Source organism: Pezoporus wallicus, unplaced genomic scaffold, assembly GCF_028554395.1.
Source record: "Pezoporus wallicus isolate ANWC-B61680 ecotype Strahan unplaced genomic scaffold, APGP_CSIRO_Pwel_v1 contig_8188, whole genome shotgun sequence".
Lineage (NCBI taxonomy): Eukaryota > Metazoa > Chordata > Aves > Psittaciformes > Psittacidae > Pezoporus > Pezoporus wallicus.
In genome coordinates, this window is record NW_026640104.1 from 5,126,207 (window position 1) to 5,143,376 (window position 17,170).

General features: G+C 38.9%; 1 protein-coding gene and 1 long non-coding RNA gene across 2 annotated transcripts in view; one reads left to right on the forward strand and one right to left on the reverse strand.

Moving 5' to 3' along the window:
* The window catches only part of ATRNL1 (attractin like 1), a 507,795-nt gene that overhangs the window by 341,905 nt on the left and 148,720 nt on the right, over positions 1 to 17,170 (reverse strand). The window contains exon 20 of the mRNA XM_057417243.1: positions 7,784 to 7,877. Within this exon, the coding sequence (XP_057273226.1) occupies positions 7,784 to 7,877 (94 nt within the window). The remainder of the gene's footprint in view (positions 1 to 7,783; positions 7,878 to 17,170) is intronic.
* LOC130603474 (uncharacterized) overlaps positions 16,351 to 17,170 on the forward strand; it is a 69,982-nt gene continuing 69,162 nt past the window's right edge. The window contains exon 1 of the long non-coding RNA XR_008973189.1: positions 16,351 to 16,582. This is a non-coding gene — a long non-coding RNA (uncharacterized LOC130603474). The remainder of the gene's footprint in view (positions 16,583 to 17,170) is intronic.

Sequence of the window (17,170 nt, forward strand, 5' to 3'; positions counted from 1 at the left end):
TCTCCTTAAAACATCATAAATAATAGAGTAACATGCATAAGCATGTCAAAGTTTTCTGTTACATGGAAAGATGAAAGGCTGGACTGAACATGAACAAGGAGAAAACACCTCATGTCAAGTACAACCAAATAGGTAAAACTAATGGTAGAATATGAACAAATGTCAGAAAAAGAAAATAAAAAACTTGTTAAAAAATAGTTTTGTCTAATGTCTTTAAATACTAAATATTATACTTTCTTAATTTAATTTTAGAAGAGCACAGCTCAGCACGGTAACAAGTATTAAATGGATTTTACCATCAACCATGAAAAAGCAGTTCTTCAAGAGAAATGAACATGAGCAGGCAGTGTGAGCTTGCAGCCCAGAAAGCCAACCATATCCTGGGCTGCATCAAAAGGAGCGCGACCAGCAGGTCGAAGGAGGTGATCCTGCCCCTCTACTCTGCTCTCAGGAAACCTCACCTGGAGTACTGGTGTTCTCAACATAAAAAGAACACGGAACTGTTGGAACAAGTCCAGAGAAGGGCCAAGAGGATGATCAGGGGACTGGAGCACCTCCTGTATGAAGACAGGCTGAGGAAGTTGGGGCTGTTCAGCCTGGAGAAGAGAAGGCTGCTTGGACACCTTATAGCAGCCTTCCAGTATCTGAAGGGGGCCTATAGGGATGCTGGGGAGGGACTCTTCATTAGGGACTGTAGTGATAAGACAAGGGGTAATGGGTTCAAACTTAAAACAGGGGAAGTTTAGATTGGATATAAGGAGGAAATTCTGTCCTGTTAGGGTGATGAGGCACTGGAATGGGTTGCCCAGGGAGGTTGTGAATGCTCCATCCCTGGCAGTGTTCAAGACCAGTTTGGATGAGGCCTTGGGTGATATGGTTTAGTGTGAGGTGTCGCTGCCCATGGCAGGGGGGTTGGAATTTGATGATCTCAAGGTCTTTCCAACCGTAACTGTTCTATGATTCTATGACTAAACTACAAGCAACTAGAATCTCCCTGCATTGGTTTTGTTTGGTTGGTTGGTTTTGTGGTTGTGTTTTCATGTGTGTGTGTGTGTCTTTGATAAAGTATGTTCTAAAAAGGTAAATTTTCTATATGATTGTGTCGTGGTTTAAACCCAGTCAGGTAACTTGTTCACTCACTCCCAGTGAGTGGTGCCGAGCTGACAACAATCAAGATCCGTGTGTCCCCCCCCCCCCACCGGGGTTTTCCCCTTCCCCGCTCCCGGAGGAACGAGGAGGAGGATCGAAAAAGTGCAACTCCCACGGGTTGAGACAAGAACAGCCCAGCAACCAATGTACACAAATCACCACCGCTACTATCAACTACAACAATGATAAGGGAAAATAACAAGGGAAGAGAATACGATACCACCAGCCAAGAAAACGAGTTCCACCCGGAAGCCCGTGTCCTTCCGGGTAACTCCCAGTTACCCCCCACCCCGGGCATGACGTGCTGCGGTATGGAATACCTCCCCGGCTAGCCCGGGTCAGGCGCCCCGTCTCTGTTTCCTCCCGGCTTCCCCTCCTCCCTGCCAAGCATGAGCCTCACAAAGTCCTTGGTCAAGGTAAACATCACTTAGCAACAACCGAAAACATCGACTTCACCAACACTGTTCTCAGGCTGGAAGTCAAAACACAGCACTGCACCAGCTACCACAAAGGAAAAAAAAACATGACTGCTACTGCTGAACCCAGGACAGATTGCTATCAATTTTTCCCCTACCAGGAAGCAGAGAGTGAAGCTCCAGGAGGAAACAATAGGAACAGATTTACTGTGCTATCAGGAAAAAACGCTGCAGTGACACCAACAGAATGGGGAGTTTGACTCGTGGCCCAGAATATTTTTACCTGGCTTTCCATCTGGTAAGAAGAATTACACCATTCTGTGCAGGGGAATTATACAGAAAAGGTGTCCTGGTTTCAGCAGTAGCAGTCATTTTTCTCTTCCTTAGTAGCTGGTGCAGCACTGTGGTTTTGACTTTCGGCCTGGGAACACTGCTGATAACACCAATGTTTTTAGTTACTGCTCAAATGTTTAGACCGACCCAGAGCCTCATGCTCTGCCAGGGAGGAGGGGAAGCTGGGAGGAAGCAGAGACAGGACACCTGACCCAAATTAGCCAAAGAGGTATTCCATACCACAGCACATTATGCCCACTATATAAACTGGGGGCAGTTACCCAGAAGGGCTAGATCACTGCGGGGTTGGACTAGGTATCGGTCCGTGCTTGGTTGGGCAGGGTGGGGTTAGCTATTGGTTGGCAGGTGGTGAGCGGTTGTATTCTCTTCCCTCGTTATTTCCTTTATCATTATTATTTGTGGTGGTAGCAGCAGTGATCTGTGTTATACCTTAGTTACTAAACTGTTCTCATCTCAACCCGTGGGAGTTGCATTCTTTTCTGTTCTCCTCTCTGTCCCTCCAGGAGTACAGGGAGAGGAGGGGGGGGGAGTGAGAGAGTGACTACATGATTTATAGCTGACTGGGATTTCCTATTCAAGCTCGTTGTGTAGTTAGTGCAGCCCATTTACTCCACGTAGCATCAGTTGCATGATGTGTAGAGGAGACCCTGCCTTTGAACATCCAGCCCAGCACGGGCAACTGGGGGTACCAGGAGGAGCTGTGCTTCAGTGCCAATCACTTCCGAAGCAGCTCGAACCCCTCCACAGGCTGCGAGTACCTCTTTCTCAGTTGGGGTGTAGCTGGCATGAGATCCTTTGTATGCCCAACTCCAAAAGCCGAGGGGTTGACCTTGAGTCTCCCCTGGAGCTTTCTGCCAGAGGCTCCAGGTAGGACCATTCTCGCCAGCTGAGGTGTACAGTACATTTTTGACATCTGGCCTGGTCTGGACTGGTCCAAGGGCTACTGCATACAGCTGGATAGTTAAAAATCTTATTCTTATGGAAATCAGACTATCAATAAGTGCGTATTATATATGCACAGATCCTTACATTATTAAATAGCTTTTTTAAGCTTGCATACAGTGACGATTTTAACAAATAAAACAGGGTACATTTTTATAAATAAAATGGTAATTCTTCCCCCTCTTCAGGAGAAATAACAGTATGACTATGAATACTGTCTAAATACTTATTGGAATTAGAATTAAAATGAGCAAAATATTACTTTTTAAATCCAGAATACCATGGATTTATACATTTTATACTTTTCAATTTATCTGTCTTATAATAACACAAAATAGGCTATGAAATATGATATTAAAAAGAAGGATTTTTTTTTCTTTCTCTATGATTTTATTTCCACCTAGGAGTTTGTCCTGGGTTCAGCAGTAGCAGTCATTTTTCTCCTTCTTGGTAGCTGCTGCAGTGCTGTGTTTTGACTTTCGGCCTGATGTTTTGGTCTGGCCAAGGACTTTGTGAGCCTCATGCTCTGCCAGGGAGGAGGGGAGGCCAGGAGGAAGCAGAGACAGGACACCTGATCCAAACTGACCAAAGAGGTATTCCATAGCACAGCACGTCATGCCCAGGAGGTAACTGGGAGTTACCCAGAAGGGCTGGGAGACTGCAGGGTTGGAGGAAGTATCGGTCGGTGCTTGGTCAGGCTGGGTGGGCAAGTTATTGGTCAGCTGGTGCTGAGGTGTTGTATTCTCTTCCCTTGTTATTTCCTTTATCATTGTTATTATTGGTGGTAGCAGCAGTGATTTGTGTTATACCTTAGTTACTAAACTGCTCTTACCTCAACTCATGGGAGTTGCATTCTTTTTGATTCTCCTCTCTGTCCCTCCAGGAGCAGGGGGAGGGAAAGAAGGGGGGGAAGTGAGTGAATGAGTTGCCTGACTGGGTTTAAACCACAACAGAGTTGTTTTTACAGAAGTCTTGAAGCCCAGTTTTTGTTCAGTTCTTACATGGTTTTCTGGTAGTTCTCTTTCTACACACCACAGCAGATAATCGACATTTTACCGGTTCCCAGTTAGGTAAAATAATTATTATTCTGGTTTAACACCTGGGAATTTATATATACTAGCATGATACCTAACCCACCTATCATTTAAATATACAGTTTCAATACCAGCAGGACAGTTCCAATGCCCCAAAATCAACCACAGCAGAAAGTACTTAACAAAAGAGAGTGATTTCCTTCCTCCAAAAGTACAGCAATGGCTGTTAATGGGGAAGTACAGTGCAATAAATGTTATGGCACATCCAGTAAAACCTGACAATTTGAAAAATTCACTATGGAACCTTATTTCCACCAAACATTCGTAACCCTGCAACCTTACCAGATGTCATCCCTTGTAAATCCGTGTAAATCTGGAGATACAAAAACTACAGACACACCCCCAAGTGAAGGCTGGCTCTTGGAAGATCCCAGGCAAAATTTCTCAAAGAATGATGTAACTAACCAGTTAATTCTATAATTTTTAATTTTTCTTCCTTGTATCCAGTAAATTCTCCCTCATCTGATCTCAAAATTTCAACTTTGAAACAACCCCTTAACATGTTCCTTACATTTCCATATTCCTACTCCTGAAAGTTAACTGTGTGTATAATCCTGCATATGGATACAATAAAACCTCTGTAGATTAATTACTATAAGGGAATTAAATGAGCAGCTAGCAAGTCTAATATTACAGAAAATAAAGAAACATGGCAAAATATCATGTAAATGGATGCTCAGTTCCGTCTTAGAACACTAATTCTGATTTAAAGTGCCAGTGTGCTTTGTGCTATTCAACAGCGCAATTCAAAAAGTAATGTAATAGATATTGCTATACTAAAAAGAAAAATAAAGAAAAAATAAGAAAAAATAAAGAAGATCCTCCATAAAACGACAAGGGAGGGAAAAAGAAGGGGAATATTTTTAAGTTTCCTTGATTTCCTAAAAACAACACCCCCCGCGGCATGATGCTCACCTGATGAGCAGATATAAAAGCATCAGAGGGAAGGGGGAAGAGATGGAGGGAGGGAGAGAGACACATAACATAAAGCCCTGAAGCTATGACTTTCCAATCAACAGGATTCTTGACAGGAATATAAATCCAACACACACCAAACAGAGTTTGGAATTTTCAGAGAAATCCTTATTTTAGAAATAACAGGGTTGTAGGTTTGTTGCTGAGGCTGGACAACAGCCCATCTAACAAGTGCCAAATAAATCAAGTCAATAAATAAATAAATAAAAATGCATCCAAATCTATGAAGAACAGTATTCACACTTTGAATCAGGTTCCAGAAGACTTACCAAGAATAAAGTAATCAATACAAGTAAAGCATTTAGCTGATTTAAAATCACCCTAATCTTCTCGATAACTACTGTACATGTAATTTAAAACTATAATATGATACTGTCAACACATTTTGAGTGTAAACATTTTTACAGGGGAAACGGTTTTCTCTTTTTTTAACCGGGATACAGATCTGATCAAGTCTATAAACTTCATATGAAGTTTACAAATTAGATAGCAGAAGGTGACTGGATTCAATGATTCACGAGTGAACTGTTTTTTATGTTGTTCATCTCCTAAGGGATATTCTAAAGGAAATAATTAAAAAAACATTTGACTGGAACTTGCACAGATGGATGGATACCCTCCCAAAGCAAGCATCGGAGTAAAATGACAAATCCCAAGTGTATTGTCTGATGATACACTAAACTCTAAATCTGTCTTTATCAGCTCTCCACAGGATATACAGTGATTCTTAACAGTGAGTCTCTAGTACTGAAATTGTGTCCTAGATAGTCTCCTAATGCATTCAGACTGCAACTGGTCTCTTTCTATATGTGCTGACATAAACTAGATAGCCTACATAGCCTCTATTTATTTCTTTTTTTAAGACCAGATTTAGGAAAGAACTTAAGAGCAGAAACTCAATTTTTATGCTAATATTTGTGTCTATAAACACAACAGATGTGAAGGTCACAATCTGAAATGTGATCACAGCCAAAAGCAATTTGAAAATGGCTGCTCTGCAGTTTATTTCATCCAAAAGAAACCATTTGGAACACCAAATGCTTTAACACCCCAGCTTGTCCTGGGTAAGCCTTTGGTTTATGTAAGAATCTAGGAAGGAGAATGTATTGTATGTGACAAAAACTAGGGATTTTCAGTCTGAATTAAAGAGTCTAAATTCAAATTTCCATTTCTTCCACTTTGTGGACTTGCTGTGACGCCTGACCAGACAGGAAAACCCACCACCAAGGCAACCTTTTCTCTCCTAGTTCAGTAAATGGGATCAAAGAACCCTTTCTAACAAACTCAGGACAGCAGACGGATAGGGCTGAGCTGCACAGCTGACCATATGAGACAAAAGTTCCAAATCAGAGGAGAGAAAACGATTATGAAGCAGATGCAAGACAAAGGGAAAACAATAGCAAAATAGGTATGTGAAATACACACTGGGGAAAAGGTCCATAAAAAGCACCTTAGGCCAAATGGTAGTTGGTAGAGGATTGGAGTTACGAGCAAATAAACTATTTCCTGCATTTGGAGTGTTAGGATATACAGAAGAGTAGATTCCCCCACACACCGTTGTTTGTAAATAGATAGAATGGCAGCAACATATGTCCACAGCACACTGGTAATCAAATGACTGATTAACATCTGTGTTTGGGCACAAATGGATAAAAATAACTCCTCAGTGAAGACTTAATTCCTAGTTTAAAGATATTATTACTCTCTAGCTTTTGTCATGATAAAATTTCATCATTTAGTCCTAACCCTGGTTTCCTATCTCATGCTGAGAGTCTCCAATTAGCTAGACAAAAAAGTCCCAGAGGCACCACTGAAACAGTGTACCTGGCAGCACAGATCTTCCTCATGTATATACACATAGCATCTCCATCAGGTGTTATTGTTTCTTGCCTATTTATGAAGCAAAGCATTAAGGGTATGATCCAAGCTAGTTCACAAAGTGTATCAAAGATGAATCCACAAATTCAGTGAAAGAATATGCCCTGTGTCAGGTAGAACATTATGTCCTGGCACCTTTCCCTGCTCAAAAGGAATAAGCTGTATTTATTCCTTTTCCCCAATTCCAACCAACATTGCTAAGACAATTTTGTGGCCAGAAACGGTTTAAAACAACTATAATTGTGAAAGGAATAAGGTTCTTATTGGATAGTGCAGTGTACAGGCCAGAATGAACTGAAAGAAATAACTTCAAATATAAGACTATTCATAGTTAACTTTAACGTGTTGTTTCTCCTACTTGACAAGTTACTCTAGTAGTTCCTTGTTCACAGTCCCCCCATTTATTATGTTCTACCTTAAATTGCAAGCTCTTTCTCTAAGCAAACACAATAGGCTATTCCAGTACAAAACAAGATAAAATAACTGTACTTCCCGTAACATTCCTTTGTTCTATATTTAATGATACGGGAAAATGCCTAAATCACTGTGCACCTTACGTTTCTAAAATTCTACAAATCTAATCACTACAGACTCTATTCAAGATATGACAAACATACTGAATATAATTACTAATTTCACAGATATTTTTCTTTACAATGATTAAAAAAAAACCCTTAAATCTTACAAAAGGAAAACAACAACTGGTAATTCTCCAGTTACTTTACAGGTAATACTTTACAGGTATTTTTTAAAACTATAGTCTGCAAAATACTGCTAATATTGGTGGTGTAATTCTTTAACAAAATACTAAGTAATATTGAAATTTCCTAAGAAATGCAGGGAACTCTAGATTCATCACTAAAACACTGTTAGGTCAATCACAAAATCCAAAACCAAAAGCAAATCGAAACCAGGGAAAGAGTGATTATATACTAGTCAAAATTGCAATTCAGGGCTATATTGAATTGTACTCACAGTTGACACTGGTCTCCTTTGATTCCTTTAGTTGTGCAGAAACATTTTCCTGTTTGCATGTGACAAATATTTGCATGTCCACTGCACGTGCAAGCTATAAAAATCAGAAAAGAAAAGTGAGATTTCTTCACCCACATTTTACCTTATAGCTAAAGGAACTTTAATGGATTTTAATGCATCCTAAATACATTTCCTACACGCTGTATTAAAAAAAAAAAAGTATTACTACTTCAATTATAAGCTTTTTGAAAAACATTTCACTAGCACATCATTTTTCACTACCACATCATTTAGTTTATTTTCTGTAGAGTTAAGAACTATACATGTGTCATTAAGGGCTCTCCTCCACGCCTCAAATAATAGCAGTTTCAGAATAGCCATTAAAGTCCATCATTCCAATGTGCAATACAGAAAATTAGAATACATCTTTTCTATACAAGGTGAAATCCTGACCAATGGCAAAAGTAATGGCAAAATTCCATTAGTTTCACATGTCTAATTAAAGAAAGTTATTACTGCAGATGTCTGGTAAAATATCTAACTTGGACTCTTCCTTTTTACTAAAGCAAACAAAGTTTTTAAACCATTTGAACAGAAACAGAGGGAATAGTATAGTTATGCTCCACAAAAATAATATTCTACAAGCAAAAACCAACAACTTTGGAAGCTCCTGAAGTTTGAAATGGAGAAGAATCACAGAAACATCATCTTCACTCCTTTTTAAACTCAATGGCTAAAGTAAATCTCTCCATGACGCTCTCACTGATGCTCTTGCTGCCTGATTGATTCTCATCCCAAAACAAACCTTTGTGTTTCCAATTCAAGGGCTTTCTTCTTGCTTTTCCTTCCCATGTTTATACAAATGACTATCTTGTTTAGGCAGTCCTCCCTGTTTTCTAACCAAGCGTACAAAACTTAATAACCTCCCTCTGGTAAATGTGTCAATAAGCTCCCACATCATACTGGAATAACTACCTCCTAATATTCACATTACATTTAAAGTCTTCTTTCAATACAAAGCAACCCTGAAAGTACCTTGATTATCGTATTATGCTTTCACTGACATTTTAATTATGACTGAGATAAAAGATTTAATATGTGGGCTCCTGCTTGGGAACAGATAGAATACTAAGCGGTGACCTGTACACAATAAAAGTTTATTTTCCACTTTATAATCCTAACATCGGATTTCTATCAGAGGGATTGAGTTTTAATGTTCCTAGTCTACTGATAAAGGATAATACATAATGAATACTTCCATGACAGTGTCCCACACCATATACACTCTAAGCTCCCTGAACCAGCATAGGATAAATAAGGAAAAAGGTAACATAACAGCCAGACTAGAACCACAATTAAACATATTATTGACAGAATATTTCAATGTCAGGAATGGTTTGTTCAGAACTTGTTAAATAGCCAGTGGAAGCTGAAAGAGTGATTCTTACTACAGAGGTACTACAGATCCAAACTGCTAGAAACACCAGAATTTTCTATGCAGCATACATGATGTTTTTCTCTCTTTCATAATACAGCTTGTAACATTTCTGAAAAACACCTGCAGTTACCACAAAGTGCTAAATTTTGTAATCTTGCTATGATCCTGACACTCTACAATTAACATTTGTTCATTGATGTGCTGCTACTATATAATCAGTTATGCTTTCCTAAACCCATTCAAGTTTTTCCCTCTATATTTATGGAATGATTAGTTAGGCACTTTAAACTGGAAAAGCTTCTTCTCAAAAGTCATTTTTATTTGTGTAAATCTGCTACACTTTCAGTGGAAAACTAAGGAATATATTCTTAAGAGCTTATTTCTTGTATTTTCTTGTATAGTTTATATATTCTTATATAGCTTTACGGTTAATAGCTCTTAACAGTGATGCATCATTACAAGACAGCATAAAAGCTATAAGGGAGGTAAAAGGGTGAATTCTAACCCATATGCCAATACGTAATTGTCAATGTATTCACAAATACAGAATCTATTGCCAACCAACTTTAACTGAATATTCCCATAGTCATTGCTCACTTAATAGGAAGTAGTAGATCACAAATGTAAAGTGGAATTTCTTTAAATTGAATAGCTTTTCTTTTAGTGAAAGGATTTAAACATTGAGTTATAAGAGTCTTTGGACACTCTGCATCTTTACCACCTTCCTGGGGTAAAAAAAAAATGGAAAGATAAAATGGATTATACAGTAAAGGTAACAGATGTAGCCATATGAGATTTTGTGGAAGGGCAAAACCATTTCCTTTGGCAGCTCAGACATGACTTGTATTCTGAGTTCATGGAATTACTGATAAATCAAACTTTTCAGCACCATTTCTCCCCAGGGACATCTAAATCAAATCAGCACTAATACAGTGTACTTTAGTGTGCTATGTGCTCACTCACACAGCAATCCACAGGTGAACTCCTCTCCAATCAACCAGGTACCTCCTTCCATTTAAACTGCAACATGTTTTAGTCCCTGCACTCTGTACAGAGGTTTCCTGGATTTATACAGGAGAATCAAACCATATAAACAACTGATGGAATTTTTTTTTCCATGGAGTCTTGTCTAAATTTTGATCTAGGTATTTTCATAGGGCACACAAATAAAGGATATAGTCACAGTTTGGTCTTTCTCACCAAAGCACCGACATGGCTGCTTTACCTCACCTTCATTTTTAAGACACATATGAAGCTTCTATAGTGCTAACATCAGTAGGGTTAGAAAGGGAGAAGAAATTAGGAGCTCAGAAGACTCAGAACCTTGTATTCTGGATTCCTCCTCAACAAAAAAAAGCTAGTTCTGACAAGCCCAGAAGCTAATTTTCTTCTGTTAAAAGATGAAGAGAAATTACTTTCGTTCATCAAGTTCCTAGTAATTTAACTGCTCCCTGGATAATCCCTTGAAAAAGGACATCAGGAGCTAATCATTTTTACATTATTTTAAAAGTCTCATCTGGACAAATTTTATTTAACAGCAGTAAATGCATCTTTTAATTAATCTCAGGCTTGCAAGTCTGTGATGCAAAGTGGATTTCTAACAATCTGTGGACCTCTGTGTTTGGAGTAACATGAAAACCAAAATACATAAAAGCTACCTCTGCTGTTACTGAAGCAAATGAGAATATATGTTATCAAACAAATGCAAGAGCAGAAACAGGACAATATTATAGTGCATTCATTGGAAAAACATTTAGATGCCGTTACCTTTGTGCCTCACTGGAGGTTTTCAATATTGGCCTCCTTCCAAATGATAGTTACAAGCTTTGAAGATGAAGTATGCTTACTAATTAAGCTGCAACCTAAACCTATATTTCATTTAAAAGTAATAGATTTACATTCTTCTGTTAGCTCAGTATTTCCACACTACTCTTTCTGTATTTTCTTGAATATTTTCTACTTCTTTTTCGCTGTTCGACCATTCTCAGTGAATGTTTTTTCTTCCAATAATACTGTAAGTCAACAGTTAAAACTGTAGCTACAGTAGTATCTTTCACAGTCTAATGCTAGTAGAAATATGCCAATTCTTGGAATTAGGTTTAAAATCATATTTCCAGCCAATCATTCTTAGCTGGCAGAATTCAGCACAAGATATGCAATTTATATTTGCCATGAATTTTTTCAGAAGTCACACCCCTCTCTCCACCTCATGCATTTCCTTTCAAGGAACAAAACTTGAGTTCCAGCAGCAGTGGCAAGTGAACATTGTATTAAATGACTTCTCCCGCACATCCTTCCCCCCCCCAAAAAAGAAAGGACAATCATCTCTAATGTTGATCTCAGGAAATGCTTAACATGATTTTCCTTTGTAAGAACTCTCTAAAGATGAAGGAAAACAAAGTAAGAGCTAAGAGTTAAAATGAAATATATACTTAATATTTCACATTTCAAATACTTCTATTCCTCCACCTCAACCCTCTCATACACACACACACACACACGCACCCCTTGTACTTAATAAAAAGTTTAAGAGTTTGAGCAGAACTGCATGGTGGTACACAGAGATTTCTGACTGAAAATCCCAGGCTCAAGACTACTTAATGCTAGATTTCTGGATATCCCATTTTTGTGCCTTACAGTGTTCTCCTAAAACGCTGTGTTAGTGGCTGTGTATGAAGTTCATTAAGCCACCCCGCTGAGATTCCAAGCCAATAAGGACAGTTTCAGCTTCTGTCACACTAAAATATTTTACCAAGTTTCAGCATCTTTCAGCTGATTTCCTTTCTTCCATTTTTCCTTTCTTCCATTTAGCTTCCATTTTCTTTAGTGTGGGTCACTGATAGCCACTATTCTTTCACATGTCCAGTTAGGCACAGTGTGAATCTTTTGCACTGCCACATCTCTCAAGTGATCTTAGGTTGACAGCAACACATTCTCTACCATGATTATGCTTTAAATAATGTCCAATTCTTAACATGAATTACTTTATTTGGGACACTGACAGTGAGCTTAAAATTAGAGGATGAAGCATACCCACACAGATTTGCTGGGTTATTAAAAGAAATTAAATACATAATCAGAAACAACCTCTATGCTTTTGGATAGGGATATTGTGTCTTTAGCAGAAAGACAGAAACAAAGATTTTCTGTGCTTAAAATACACCCTTTTTCTCAAAGAAATCTAGGGTCAGCTTTTGGTTCTATACTTAAAAAAACACACCACCAACACAGAAAACTAGCCTTACTAATACCCTTACGCTTTTTGTACCACCACATGAACAGTTGTACAAGATGGTTAGAAAAGAGACATTGCTATCTAGAAGGTACATCAGATTCAGATTCTACTGCTGTACAACACATCCCAGTATTCGTGGCAGCATCATATTCAAACACATTTAGGAGGTTACAATGACATTAATCCTCTCTCAAATTTTCCTTCAGTCATCAATGCAGAGTAGCTTGAAATCCTGCTTCAACATCACAGCAAGTTTACTATATGGTAACATTTTAACGGTCTTACAAATTCTGTTCACATTCTCTATTTCCTTCTAATACTCATATTCAGTATTAAAAATTCAGAAGTGAGTCTCTGCAAACCAAGTGGTTAAAATTAAAGATACAGAATTCTCTTCTCTTAAGAAGAAAAAAGAAATCTGCATCCCAGAACACTACTGACTTTAAGTAAGTTAATTCCAGGTTATGTATTTTCAATGAGGTAATCACACCTCCAGGCTACAACAGAGATTGAGAGTATATCGTGGCTCCAATTCTCTCATGGGGAAGTAGTACACCTGTCATTCTCTATTTCATAACTGACACAGTGCTAACAGTTTTTAATTATAAGGACAAGCTTAAGACGCAGAATAAATTCCAGCTTCTGCTGGATTTCAGAACCTTCTATTAGGCAAGAATTATCATGAGCCTTGCACCTTCCAAAATAAATTGCAGTACATGAAACAGAAGAACTCCTTAGCAATGCTTATATTTGACTTGAAGATACAAGAAAAAGTGGGCATTGGAATTGTCACAATTTATTGTGTGTGAATAACTCAGCACAGAATACAAGCACAGAGATATATTCTATTTCAAAATATACTCTATGACTCCAATGGAGACTATTTCATGTTGCAAATTCCTGCCCAAACGTGTGCACATTCTTTAAATCAACTCTCAAAAATCATACAAGTTGAATATTTTTTTAAAGTAGTACCAGCTACAAAAATTCTCCCTGCAAGTAAGACTGGAAACTTGAGATGCAGCATTCTGGAACCATTCGTCCTCCCCAGTCATGACTGAGAATCATCAATTCAGTACACAAAATTGTGTAAACTGCCTCCAGGTTGAGCTTTAATAATGAGTTATGACCACTTTTATGTTCTAGGTATAGATACACCTTAGACATTCAGCCCTCTGTAGATATCAGAAACGATCTCCTAGATTGACCAGCAATATTTAATGTCTCATTAGTATCAAGTATTGTTGCACAGATGAATAAACTTTTGTAAGAAATCTTCAAGACATTCCCTTCCTTTGCTTTGCATCACACTCCATGGCCATGAACTCAGTTTCACAGGTATAAAACCAAACAGAAGATGGCTGTAGGACCACAAACATAACTAAAGGACTGGAGCATCTTCCAGATAGAAGAGGCTTTAGAGAGCTGGCATTCAGCCTGGAGAAGTCTCAGTGGGACCTTACTGAAATGTTTAAGTACCTGATGGAAGAGAACCAGACTCTTGGTAGTACCCACTGACAGAACAAAAAGCAACAGCCACACGTTAAGAAACAGGACATTCCATCAAAACCTAAAACCTGTTTTGAGGGTGACATGTTGCATTGCTGTAGGAGCACATATATTTTCAGCTGCACCTCTGGATAGAAACAGTGAGTCCAGCCCAACTTCAAGAGTCCTCCCATACTACTGTATGCACTCATCTCCAACTTGGATTTGTATTATGCACACATGCTGTTGTTTAAACAGTTATGTGAAATACTTAATGACCATGCAAACATTTATCAGTCATAAAATAATTTAAATAAATAATCAATCTGTGGCTTACAATAAAAAACCTGTTTAAAGTATATAATCTTATCCTTTTTTTGTTATTTTGACATATTAACTGAAATGGTAACATTAGAGCTGTCGAAACGACAATAAAAAAACCCCACCCTGGCAACATCTGCTCTATTTCTAGAGAAAGATCAGTTCACACTACTCCTTCATACAACATGCAGATTCTAAGTGGAACAACAAGTTTATATGAAAACAATATAGTCCAGTAGAGTAAATCCATGCTGCAATATCACAGCCCTATAGAATTTATTAAATAATAAATCCACAGCACGATTGATTCCAAGTTGCAAGCTCAGCATACAAACGTTCTGATGCTGACAACAAAGAATATCCATCATTATTTCCATGAAATATGCATTTTAGAAATTGAATTTATAAACACTTATTGCTTAAAAACACCATCTCCAACATATAGCTGCAAGAGCAATTTCTCTCTCAAATGGAGCTCTTTACAAATGGAACTTTAACTTAATATATTTGCTTACTATCTAAGGTTACTAAACCAGTAGCTGCACATCAACAATTCCTTTAAGACACCTCGCTGTTTTTTTACTTTTTAAGGAAAACTATGGCAATGCTATTAATTATTGAGGTTATGTAAGGAAAACTATGGCAATGCTATTAATTATTGAGGTTACAAAGCCTACTTTGTTAATTTTGGTGACACGCAAAGCATAAGCTGCATCAAAGAAACTCGTGTTGCATCAAAAAAAGGAGATATAGTCTCACACACAGCTAGGCTAAGTAAGAAATAGCAAGTATAAACATATATTAGATATAACACTATGCTCAATTTCACTGTAAATGCTCACTTATGGAATCCATTAGTCTACTGCCCTTCTGAGACAATCCTCTACATTAATAATATTGCAAAACTGTCTAGTCATTTATTTTTCTAGAAATGCTTATTTAGCTGGAAGCCCCTGATGCCCTTTTAGCATTCAAGAATTACTTTTATAGGAAATACATCCATTCAACCTCTAAGACAAGCAACATAAAAGCAGAGATGTGCCCAACAACACTTATGCAGTATCACTAACTGAGTAGCATTAAAATTGAGCTAAAGAACTTCTGTGAAGCAACGAGCAATAACAATATGAGCACAAAACAAAAAGGAAGACATGGTATTTTAAAGGACTGCTGTATGTGCAGGTCAAATAGAACTGTCATTTTATATTAACAGGATTAGCCTTCAAAATAATAAACCACTCTTATCAGACTAGCTAGCACATAAATAGCTAAATTTATTTTCATCCTTCTTGGTTTATCTCGTAACTTATCTATCTTTGGTCTCAAACCAATTTATTTTTTACAGAACCATAACAGGGCGGATAAGACAAAATTTCACTTGACCATGACATAAACCCACAGTACTCATTTGAATACTAGTAAAAAGTTGCTCCTAATAAGCAACAGCATGTCACACAGTCAATCTCGAAATCACACGTGAGGTTCCCTTAGCTTTCAGGACCGACAAACACATTTCAAAAGTAAAATATTCTAAAAACCACAAACAAATCTGGGAAACAAACAGGCTTATTTTCTTTTGCAGAAAGAAAAATTTAGGTTGGCTACAATACAAAAACGCTATGGCAACTTTCTGTATTGAAGGGCCTTAATTTATTCATTACGTTGCCATTTTTACAGTATGCATTCCATTATTCCCCTGGATGGCATGCTAAGGCACATGAAAAACAGCAAGGTGCTTGGTGACAGCCAGCATGGCTTCACTAAGGGGAAATCCTGCCTGACCAATTTGGTGGCCTTCTATGACTAGGCTACAGAACTGACGGACAGGGGTAGAGCAGCTGACATCATCTACCTGGACTTGTGCAAAGCGTTTGACACCGTCCCACATGAAATCCCTGTCTCTAAATTGGAGAGACATCAATTTGATGGATGGACCACTCGGTGGATAAAGAACTGGCTGGATGGCCGCACACAAAGAGTTCTGGTCAATGGCTCAATGTCCGACTGGAGACCAGTAACGAGTGGCGTCCCTCAGGGATCGGTGTTGGAACCAGTCTTGTTTAACATCTTCGTCACTGACATGGACAGTGGGATTGAGTGCGCCCTCAGCAAGTTTGCCGATGACACCAAGCTGTGTGGTTCGGTTGATACGCTGGAGGGAAGGAATGCCATCCAGAGGGACCTCGACACGCTTGTGAGGTGGGCTGATGCCAACCTCATGAAGTTTAACCATGCCAAGTGCAAGGTCCTACACCTGGGTCAGAGCAATCCCAGGCACAGCTACAGGTTGGGCAGAGAAGAGATTCAGAGCAGCCCTGTGGAGAAGGCCTTGGGGGTGTTGGTCGATGAGAAAATGAACATGGGCCAGCAGTGTGAGCTCGCAGCCCAGAAAGCCAACCATAACCTGGGCTGCAACAAAAGGAGTGTGACCAGCAGGTTGAAGGAGGTGATCCTGCCCCTCTACTCTGCTCTTGTGAGACCTCACCTGGAGTATTGTGTGCAGTTCTGGTGTTCTCAACATAAAAAGGACATGGAACTGTTGGAACAAGTCCAGAGGAGGGCCACGAGGATGATCAGGGGACTGGAGCACCTCCTGTATGGGAAAGTTGGGGCTGTTCAGCCTGGAGAAGAGAAGACTGCATGGAGACCTCACAGCAGCCTTCCAGTATCTGAAGGGGGCCTATAGGGATGCTGGGGATGGAGTCTTCATTAGGGACTGTAGTGACAGGACAAGGGGTAACGGGCTCAAACTTAAACAGAGGAAGTTTAGATTGGCTATAAGGAAGAAGTTCTTTACTGTGAGGGTGGTGAGGCACTGGAATGGGTTGCCCAGGGAGGTTGTGAATGCTCCATCCCTGGCAGTGTTCAAGGCCAGGTTGGACAAAGCCTTGGGTGAGATGGTTTA